Below are 11,558 nucleotides of genomic sequence, written 5' to 3'. Positions count from 1 at the left end.
ACTGAAAAAACTGTAGCAAAATAATTTTTAAATGTGTGAATAGTGCCGTGTGACCTATTTTTAATGAAAAAATTGCTGAAAAGTAAAGTTTGTGGGTCCCGTGAAAAAAAAAGCACAAAAAGAAAACGCAGCCGTGAATAAGTTGGATCCAAACACTCACTATATATATATATATATATATGTATATACATATATATTACTTATTTCTATTATAAGCTAGTTGATTTATATTAATTGATTTAATTTAATGTTTATAAATAAATCTTTATAAAGAGTGATGAGATTAGTTACTTAAAAAATTAGGCTAAAATACAAATTGCACCATCTAATTTTAACTAAAATTCATTTAAGTTCTCTAAGTTTACTTTTGTTTAATTGAGCCCTATAAATTTTAAATTTATTCAAGTCAGTCTTTTTGTCTAATTTCTTTAAAAAGTTTTCATTAAAAAACATTTTTCTCACATGAAAAAATTCTATAAAATTAATAAAAATATTTTATAGATTTTTTATGTGAATGTTTTTTTCTATTAGTTAATTGCATACTAAACGACAAATTTTTAATAGAATTGGATGAAAATGCTTGAATTTAGTAAATTTAAAACTTAGAAAACTCAATTAAAAAAAAGTAAAGTTAAAGAACTAAAATAAATTTCAGTTAAACTTAAAAGATTCAATTTGCATTTTGACCTAAAAAATATATATTCAAATATCGTATTTTTGGAAATAAAAAGTATACAAGAAGTTACGAAAGAGTACGAAGCTTCCAAGTAGTTTCATCTTTACTTTTAAAAGCACTCTCACGTGAGTCCGACTTCACTTTCTAATATCTCACTCTTACCTTTTTCAGCTTTCCCATTTTTAAATTTTTTTTTTATGTCTCGTCTTGACTCTAAATAATATGGTTATTAATGAAATTGAATAAGTATAATAATTTTTATTAATAATCTTGTTTAAGATTCCAATTGAACCAAGAAAAAAAAAAGGGGGAGGAGAGCAAGAATCCACCTCATGAATTGCTTATTATTGATGAATCACCGTCCATTATCGGAATAAAATTCTTCTCTTATTAGTTTAACCTTTGAATAACATCAACATCAAGAGCTTAGGCTATGATATTTAGCATGAAAGGAGACAATCATGTTATTATTCTTCGTGCCCGTTTGGGAGGTACTTTTTGGTTAAAATAATAGTTTGGGAAGTACTTACAAGCTACATTGTTATTTAATTTAATTTAATTTTTACTATTTGCAAGTCCTACATAAGTTACTTTTTTTTTCCCACTATTTGCGGATCCAACGTAAATTATCTATTTATTTTATTTAACTTTTATCTTTTTTTTTTTGAATTTGCAATTTACGACATCTGCTTCTAATAATTGTGTTCTTTATCATTAGACCAAGTCAAATCAGTTTTTAGTATAGGCAATGATTAAATCCCAGATCTCTTATTTAATTACTAGAGACTTTTGTTGATGCCCACTTTTGACAAAAGGGTCCAATGGTAGAAAAAGCCCAACAATATAAAAAAGATGGGGAAAGAAAATAGTAAAGTAAAGACCATCAAGCCAAAATGGTAGGAATAATGATCAACAAGCCCACAAAAATAATAAGTGACCAGGAAGAAAGCAAATGGGCCGAGGAAACCCAAAGAATGAAGTAGTAAACCCATGAAAATTATAAGAGATGGAGAAAAAGTAAAATGGGTCGGGAAAGCCCAAGAAAGGAATTCGTAAATTCATAGGGCTGACATAAAGGTCAATAAGCCTAAAAGGTAAGGATGTGGTAATCGGGAAGCCCAAAAGATTTAGCAAAAACCCATGGGAGTGAAAGAGGTAAGGAAGAATGAAATGGGCCAAGGAAGATCAAGGAATGAAATGGGCTGAGGAAGCCCATGGCACGGAATGGGCTGGCCCAGTAGGAATGCTAGCCAGTAAAGCCCATGGCACGTTTTAATTTAGTGCATGGGGGAGGTACCATCCCGACCTATGGGTCCGGTGGTTAATTGTTTGACTTTGTCATCAAGAATTGGGGAGAAGCAAATTAAAATAAACTAGTACCTCCTTCTCTTTTTATATTAATTTTTTGAGAGATAATTAGACCTACTTAAACAATGATGCAATCCACACGAATAAAGAGGGAAAAAATAATAATAAAGTCCACGTAATTGTCTTTTCAAATAAACAGTAAAATGCATACATGCATACATACATTTATATATATATATATATATATATATATATATATATATATATATATATATATATATATAGGGATTTACTATCGTGTGCCCTTAGGGCATACATTAGTAAACCATTTTAGAAAACTTTTTATGGAAAAACAAAAAAGTAATTAACTGTTTTGACAACTTTTTTAATTCTTCATAAAATTTTTCCCAAAATGGATGGTTAATATGTGCTCTAAAAGCATCTACAATAGTGAAGCTAAAAATTTAGCTATTTGACATCACAAAAAGTTACTTTATCTATTTTACCTAGTCACATGCTACAGCAGTGGATCTATTTTAACTTTTAACATAATAAAATAATATAAACATTACAATAAAATAATATATCCACTACAATAAAATAATACATCAACTACAATAAACAACAATCACAACCACCTGAAACCGCCACCGACTCTTCCACTACCAACGTCACGGCCTCCGCCGTCACATGATAAAATAATGTATTCTCTACAATAAACAACAATCACAGCCACTGCCACCACCATTGTAACTACCACCATTGCCACCATCAGAAAAATTATTTTTTTCTCACCAATATTAGATAGTAATAACCTACCACTTAAAATTTATTGCAAAAATATTATGGTAACATTTCTTAATTTTAAATTCTTATTATTCATCCAAATACACGTTTCTTTCTTTTCTTTTCTTTTTCTTTCTTTTTTTCTCTTTGTTTTCTCCTCCACACACGTATACTCCTCTTATCTCCTCCACACGCATATACTTTCTTATCTTCACTCTATCTTCACTTGCATTTTTGTTTTTCTACTTCAGCTTTGTCTTTCTTTCCCTTTCACTCTATCTTCATCGCCGCCCCCACAATAGCCAAATTGGAAAATACTGTAAACAAAATACCCCCAAAAATTTCATCAGAGAAAGAAAATGCAAGATAGAGTGGTCGGCGCTAGGCATGGGCTTGGTCAGTGGCAACGGGCAAAAATGAAGAGGGTGAGGACTGAGTAAAGAGGAGCAACGGGCAGAAATGGAAAAGAGGAGAGAAGAAAAGATAAGAAAAAAATAATATTAAAATATTATGATTAGTGTGAATACAACATAAAATAGTTTTTTTTTTTTTTTTTTATACTTTTGAGCTATAGTGCACAGCTATCTTTAGCTGCGCACTGTAGCTGAGAAGCTAAAATTTTTAGCTTTAGCTCCACTATTACAACCATCTTTTTTGTTTTGGTGTAGCTAAAATAGCTATATAGCTATTTAGCTACACTGCTGCAAATGCTCTAAGGGCACACATTAACTGGACCTATATATATATATATATATATATATATATATATTAATTATTAATTCACAACTTCGGTGAATGAAGGTGTTTCGTTCGATTCAATTAGTGTGAATTGTTTTGACTTGCATTTGATAGTCACAGAGGTTATACTATATTCAATTTTAAGATTTTTAACTTTATAAAATTATCAAACTATCACAATGATTAAAAAATAAAATAGATAGAAAATTTGTAGTGTGAATGGATTCAAAAGCCTGCGACCGAGTCAATACCCCTTCTTTCCTATTGTTTATATGAATCCAATTACTTACAGGCAGTGTTACTGATATTGTACCGTATCGGCCCGTACCGGCCAGTGTACCGGTACAGGTACACTCTTATTTCGTACCGAAAAAAATACCGGCCATACCAGCCGCGTACCAGCGAATTCCGGCCGGTAAATGAATACCATACCGGCCATACAAAATGCTGTTTTTTTTTTGTTTTTGTAATTGTGGTAGTTTTTTAAGGGCGAGATGGTAATTTCAAATCCTAATCTAACCCTAAATACTACCCAAGCCGCACCATAAACACCACTGATATTATTTGTTTTCTTTGTATACAATGAACAATTAAGTTTTTATTTTTTTTATTTTTTTTATTGTGTTTTTTTTTTCTTTGTATACAATGAACAATTGAAGTAATGTTTTATGGTAAACAGAGATTTTTGAGGTAATGTTTTATGGTAAATAGGGATTTTGTGTGTGTGTGTGTGTGTGTTTATGTATTAAATATATAAAATAGCAGTAAACCCGAAATGTTACACCAGTATCAATTGGTATCCGAAATATATCGTACCGGTGGCCAAACTGGTACAGCCTCCGTTATGGTATTGACTTCCTTGCTTACAAGTCACAAACTATGAAATAAAATGTAACTATACATCACACAACTTACGTAGTTTTTTTTTTTTGAATGGCATAAGTAGATAGTTGAGCATAAAAATATTATACACATTTCTGAAAAAAAATAATAAAAAAATGGCCAAAAACTTACGTAGTAGTTGATAGTTGGCCATAAGAATATTAGACTGAATTTATTAAAAAAGAATAAAAAAGGAGAACGTTAAGGGCTAGACAAAAACATACGTAGATAATGGATAGTTGGCATAAGTATAGTATACAAAGTATGCGGACATATAGTAGAGCATAAAAATTAACCACCCAAATTTCATACACAAGTAATGAAGCAGAAAAGATTCTTAAATTATGCCCTAGAAAGTTTAAATAATGAATAAATTACCCCGTATTTTTGCAGGCCAAGAAGTAAGAGAGTGCTTAAACCAGTGAGGAGAACTCCATACCAGACTGGCATGTGAAACAATACATTTAGTTCAAAGACTGTCTCAATCACTACCACAAATATATAAAAAAAATTAGAAAGTTATTTATTAATGACATTGTCTATATTGTCTTGTTTATTTGCTGTGTTATTCTTCTCTTAATTTGAATATGAACAATGAGAAATAGTTGAGGAATGTGTTGGGAATTCAACCTATATCCAAATTTGTGAGCGACAAAAAATAGAAGAAAAATAACAAATAAAAGCAATTGTATGACCTAAGAAATTTACTTGGTTTGGTAATTTTCCTATGACCACAAAATTGTTGTGTGTTTACTCTATCAGAGAGAAATTACAGAAGAAGCAGTCATTAATACATTCAAACCCTAAAATGAAGTAACAAATAAATACCTAAATTGCAAATACTAAAAGGGCTAAAATTGGGACAAATTTTTTTCCTAGGGGTAGCCATGGACTAAGCCTCAGAGCACTATTTCCTGCTTTTCCTACTTGGCCAAGATTTTGTTAAATGGAACCTTCTCCTTTTTAAAATTGGCATGCTTTCATGTTGGGTTGGGTCACAAACTAGATTAAAAAACAAATTAGGCTCAACATGACCCAACAGAAAATTCAAGAATAATAAGACCACTACATGCATGAATGGTAAAGATATTATTATTATTATTTTTTTTTAAAAAGTCAATTTTATTGTTTTACCTTCGGGTATGTCAGCGGCTATGACAGTAATCTCGGCTAGCAACCATAGGCAAAACTTCATATTTTTTGGGTACTCAAACTTACATAATTCTGAAAGGTGTTTTCCTGTCGAGATATGTAAACAGTAAACAAATACTTGGATTGATTAATTACTAGTAGAAACAAAATTGGGGAAGAAACTATAATAGCTTTTATCAATTGGCTATTTTTGTCTATAATTTGTTTGCTGTGCATCTTACCAGTGCTTACACCAAGATTTTCAGCTAGTGATTGAATTATGAGTGCAAAGATCAACCCAATAAGTATCACCCATAGTTGCTGAAAATAGAGAATAGCACGACCATGCTTAGTGTTTCTCTTGTAAATAATTTCTAATTATTTTGGCCTTCATGTTTCAGTATATTTTTTGTCTTTAAAGTTTTGGGTTGTTTTTATTTTGGTCATTTACATTTCAAAATTTCGTTTTGAATGAAAAACTTGAAACTTAGAGGGCCAATACAAAAACCAAGTCAAACATGAAGAGCCAAAATGAATTTATAAGACAGAAATTGCCAAAATGAAGATAGTCTCAAACTTTAAAGGTCAGAAGTATATTTTCATCTAAAAATATGAACCTAAGTAAGTTACAGTACTTTAAATTTGTGCCATGAGTCGTACATCTTTGATAGAAAATGAAATACATTTTATTTAAATTTTCATCTCATCAAAACTTTGTATTCATATCAAAGTATTAATTCATTCTCATATGTTAATGGGGGTAAATGTATTTAAATTCATGTATTAATTTATAGGAAATGCATTTATTTTTCATGTAAAATGAGTTTATATAAGAAACAATTTATTTAGAATATGACATTACTTCTCAAGTCTATTAAGTTGCTTTAACAATAATTGAAACTAAAAGTAACAAAAGGAAAAAAAAAATTCATATGCATGAATGCACCCAAGAAATACATTAACATTTGTTGGGGACGATTTTTGAATAGGGGATTCCCTTTGGTTCTTAGAAAATGAAATAAGATGGAGGAGATCAAGGGTCTGTTTGAAATTCGCTTATTTTGCTGAAATTGAAAACTTTTTGCAGAAAGTACTGTAGATTAAGGTAAAAATTAGCTAAAATAGTACAGTAGGACCCATGAATAGAACCAAAAAGTGTATTGGGGCCCATAAATAGTAGTAAAAATAAGCTGAATAGTAAAATAAGTTGGCAAAAATAATCCATGCCAAATGCACTTCAAGTCTAAAATTCCAATATTGGTTAAATAGATGCTATTGGTGCATTACAAGAACAAGTCCAAGGTGCTAGACAACAAAAAAAAATGACAAAATATGCGAAATACATAAATTTGAAACTTTTCTTCACATAAAACAAGAAGAAAACTTTGAGAAAGTTGGTGAGGGAGAAAGGGAAGAATCGATTGTGCCATTATTTTCACTCCAAGACCTCCGAATGTGGCTCTTATGCTTCTGTTTATGAGCTTTTGCTCTAAAGTTAGAGCTTTTGTAGGTAAAACGTGGCTAGTTGGTTTATAACAAGCTTGGGATGTCCTTAAGGACTTGTCTATGTATAATGGATGAGGCCATGGACCTCTTTGGTACTATTTTGATGTTTGTACTCAGATTACTTTTGTTTAGATAAAGAGTTGGCTTGCTTTTTACATCAAAAGGGGAAAAGCTTGATCAATTGGGATTGAGTGCTCTTCTCTAGCCAATTCAACCCCATGGGACTAAGTGGCCTAAGAAGTTAGCTTGTTCTTAGGGCTAAAGAAGGTTTTTCTAAAGATTTTAGACACATAAAACAGGATATATAAGTCTCCATTTGGTTGAAATATTTTGACATGACATTCTCCATGAGTACTAGGTCATGCAAACATATCCATCCTACATAGCATGACCTATGTTTTGGGCTCATGTAAAAAGTCTACCCACACCAACCAAACCACACCCTTGGGTCATGCCATGAAAAAGAGAATAAAATAAGATAAAATACATGAATTGGACCCAAAAATAAATTGTGCTTAACTTGCATTGAGTTTGTAGGATTTTTACAAAAATGAGTATCAACAATATTGCAAGTTGAAAGCTCTAATTTGTGTTAAAAAACACAAGAGCTGTTTAGACCTCAAAATAAAAGATTACGGCTAGATTGCTTTTACTCTAACTTATCTAAGTGCGGAAACAAGAGTAAATGAAGCGAAAACAACCGATACTACTCTAGTGCATAAACATAAATAACAAAAAATAAAAGTAAAGCACAAGAGTAAGGGAAGAAAGATGCAAACACAAGATAATACCGCGATGTGTTATCGAAGAGGAAACAGAAGAACTCGGCGAAAAACCTCTCCGCTGCTCTCCAAGCGGTAATCGATCCACTAGAGAATAAAGTTAGAGTACACGAATAACAAAAGACCTTTCAAGCCTAGTCTACCCAATGTACTTGAGCCCTACAACCTCCTGCTACCAACGGACTTCACGGAGTCATGTCTTCTCTAGCTTTCCAGATCCCGCAATATACCCGATTGCATCCGCCAAGCCTCACCGGCTTCTTTTGGCAAATCCCCAAAGCTTCCCAAGTTCCAAAACACTCTCTGCACTTTGAAAATGTGTGGATTGTGTTTGAGTACAAATCTCCTCTCAAGGTATGGCAATGGGAGAGGGAAGAAGAAGATGTTACAATGATTTTTCTCTAAAGATGAGTAGCTCTCTCTCTAAAAGATGGGTGTGTGTGTTGTTGAAAACCTATCTAGGGTTTTTCTCTCTGAATAGCCTCCTTACACATATGTGGGTAATGAGGGTATATATAGTGTGGATGAAGGGTAAGAAAGTCGCACTTAAAAATCCTCCAAATAGAGAGTTTTGTGGGTGTATCGCGGGAAGGCCTTAACCGCGAGACAATCTCGAACACCTCCAGGCTAGCACGACGCTTCAGCTTCCAGCATGTGCTTCTCACGTGGCTCTTTCACGGGTTAGTATCTAGCAAGACAGTCACGAAATCTACTGATCTTCAATTAAGCTTGAGTCTTCACCAACTTAATACTAAACCCAATACAATAAAATCTCACAAAGTACAAGGAACAAAATTAAAGCAAATACAACACTTTTTGTCATGGAATAAAGCCAACATAAAACATAGTTATAAATCACAACTTTACCATATTAATCTTAATCTATATTTCCTCTCCTTTTATCAAGAAGTAATATAATGAGTAAAAATAATTTCTTTGGAAATATTTCAAAATAATCCTATATAATATATTTGCATGCGTTAAGATAATAAATAAATGCTCTTGTTTTCATTCTCTTTTCCATAATACTTCGTGTAATAGTTCCATTTTTTTTTTTTTTTTTGATTTACCTTAAATCTGTAACTTGCTCCAGCTTGTAGATCAGTTTCCACTGTGACATGGTAAAAATGATATTACTCTATCAAACACACACATGCACACAAACACACACACACATAGAGAGAGAGAGAGAGAGAGAGAGAGAGAGAGAGAGAGAGAGAGAGAGGACTTACAATTGCCTGGGTCAATATAAGCAATGGAGACAAGGAATCCAGGGCCTACATATGTTAGGAACTTTCTCCACCTAGATTTCTGGAACATCATATATTATCCAAACAAGGCAATTTATATAAACATATAGAACTAAGTGATTTAAAAATAGAAAATGCATAGCTAAGAAAGAAATAAAAGAGGGTTATAAGAGTGAAACCAGAGAGTCCTCATTATGATCAAACTGTTTATTAGGACTGTCAGTGATATTGGCAGATGGGGTTCCCTCCAGATTAATGGCTACTACACGGTTGCTCCCTCTACCCCCATGTTGATGATGGTACTACGTCACTTACTTGCTGCTGTTGCTTCTGCATTCTCTCTCTCTCTCTCTCTCTCTCTCTCAAGTAACAACTGCATGTGAAAGTCTCAAATGGATCTCCTTTATTTATAGTGCATCTGGTATGAACCAAGTATTCTTTTGGCAACTGGGGACGGCTTAGTAGTCACTCACTCTACACTAACTTACTCCATCATCTTTCTTTTTTTTTTTTAATTTATATTTTTGATAGAGAAATAAATTTCACTCTCTTCTGTCTAGAAGTGCACTACTTAAGAACATACAAAACAAAAAGATATTCTAAAAATGATGTTTCCAATCCTTGTCTAATATTGTACTAGGTTGGGTTGCACGCAAGGGGGGGGGGGGGGGGGGGCTACATTGCTCCTTAAATTTTAATTTTCTTTTATGACTTACATATAAATAGGATATGTGCCCTCCTAAAAAAATATAACCGGCCCTTCCAACCCGGTTGTCCTGAGATTTGTATTTAATCCATTAGACAATGACTATTTGTTCTCAACTAAGATAATAGGTAGCAGCTCAATTAATTGTCCAAATATTTGTAGTTTATCCAATGAACAATAACTCACTCTCTCCAAATAGCATATTTGGCAGCTCATTTCTAAACAAAAATTTACTTTCCCCCTTCAATTCTCAATCTCAATGCTACTGCCCTTTGCCTCCTCTATAGTGATGCCCCACATTGCCTAATATTTCTTTCTTTTTAACACAACTCTCATCTCAACAACCAAATAAAACTCCTCACAGCTCAAACTCTAGAGTCCAACAATTGAAAAGATTAGCAGAAAGGCTTCCCCCTTTACAGATTCCAAGACCAGGCAAACAGATTTTGCAAACAGATGCAAGTGATGAGTTCTGGGCAGCAGCTCTCTTTGAAGAAGTTGATGGCAAAAGAAATTTTTTTGGTTATAAAAGTGGTGCATTCAAGCCCTCAGAACTCCATTACCATTCCACTTTTAATGAAATCTTGGCAGTCAAACATGGAATTGAAAAATTCCAATTTCATCTTCTAGGACATAATTTTCTAGTAGAAATGGGCATGTCCTCCTTTCCCAAAATTTTCCAGTTCAAAAGGAAAATGCTTCCACATCCTCAATTACTCAGATGATCAAATTGGTCTTCCCAATGGTCTTTTCAAGTCAAACACATCAAAGGAAAAGATAACCTTATCACTGATTACCTTTCTAGAAAACCTCCAATCCTTAATACCACCATTATTCATCCACCCCTGTGTGTATATCCTATTACTGATCCATCCTCATCCTCAAATCCTTCCTCTGCAGCCCCTAATGATATCCTTAATATGGTAGAAGCCCTTCCTCCAAAGATAAAAGACCAAATAAAAACCTTGACCCTTGAAGCCAGATCCAAAAGAATCATTAGAGTCCTCCATGATTACCGTAAAAAGCATTAGTGCCATTTTCCTGCTATTTTCCAAGATATAGACCAACCATGGAAAACCCATTTTGCTTTTTGGATAACCAATTGGACAGTTGTACATTACCTCTACATGTGGTATTTACTTAATGAGCATTACTTGTGTCTCCATTTTGAGCTAGAATTTTACACATATATTTTCCTTCGTGAAAATAAATATTTTCACAAATTCTGGTTTGAAATCTTGAAAAATGGTGCTCATGATGGTGAATGGATAAAGTATCCCAAAACAGAGCACCAAAGATTTGGTCACAAAGTTACTTCAGCATGTTTAGTTGCCAAACTCAATTCAAAAAAAGATGTCCGTGTAGAAGGAATCCTCTACCCTGCAGAAATGCATTGGGTGACTAATGCAGATGGTACTCTCCACACAAACATGGATGTTTCTTGGGCATCTTGTTACTATTCTCTCACATTGGCAGAATCCCTTAATCAGGGAATCTTACCTAAAATAGTACCAACTGATCCTGATGCTTGTAGACAACAGTGGCCACATGAAGATCATTGGGAAATGTCTAATCCTTTTATTGGACATGATGACCCTTACTACCATAACCATGATCCAGATGTTGATGCTGACGTTGATGAAGAATGGTTCCAAGGGAGAGATGGATGGGACTAGACATTTCTAACACTTAAAAAAAAAAGTCCCAAAAACGTCTTCAGACGTACCACCTTATCTTCGGTAGTCAGAGATATTTCTCCCTTTCCCAAACTTATCTCTAAGCATTTTATCTTT

The 11,558-nt window shown here is 33.2% G+C and overlaps 1 protein-coding gene across 1 annotated transcript; it reads right to left on the bottom strand.

Moving 5' to 3' along the window:
• Positions 1 to 4,732: 4,732 nt before the first annotated feature.
• LOC142620494 (metal transporter Nramp7.2-like) lies at positions 4,733 to 10,762 on the bottom strand. The gene is made up of 6 exons (XM_075793857.1): positions 10,631 to 10,762; positions 9,042 to 9,120; positions 8,880 to 8,920; positions 5,764 to 5,842; positions 5,525 to 5,629; positions 4,733 to 4,878 (listed from the first exon to the last, which is right to left on the bottom strand). Exons 1-6 carry the CDS (start codon positions 10,760 to 10,762, stop codon positions 4,733 to 4,735), a joined length of 582 nt encoding a protein of 193 aa, XP_075649972.1.
• Between the last annotated feature and the right edge of the window lie 796 nt (positions 10,763 to 11,558).

Source organism: Castanea sativa, chromosome 12 (assembly GCF_040712315.1).
Source record: "Castanea sativa cultivar Marrone di Chiusa Pesio chromosome 12, ASM4071231v1".
NCBI lineage: Eukaryota > Viridiplantae > Streptophyta > Magnoliopsida > Fagales > Fagaceae > Castanea > Castanea sativa.
The sequence above is the reverse complement of the archived record's forward strand: the minus strand, read 5'-3'. Positions and strand labels throughout refer to the sequence as shown.

Excerpts from the sequence above, each read along its gene's own strand:
- LOC142620494 (XM_075793857.1), bottom strand. The coding sequence starts at position 10,762 with ATGATTCTTTTGGATCTGGCTTCAAGGGTCAAGGTTTTTATTTGGTCT. Across the intron at positions 8,921-9,041 it reads TTATATTGACCCAGGCAATT|TGGAAACTGATCTACAAGCT; the intron begins GTAAGTCCTCTC and ends ACCATGTCACAG. Across the intron at positions 5,630-5,763 it reads AAATCTTGGTGTAAGCACTG|GAAAACACCTTTCAGAATTA; the intron begins GTAAGATGCACA and ends ATATCTCGACAG.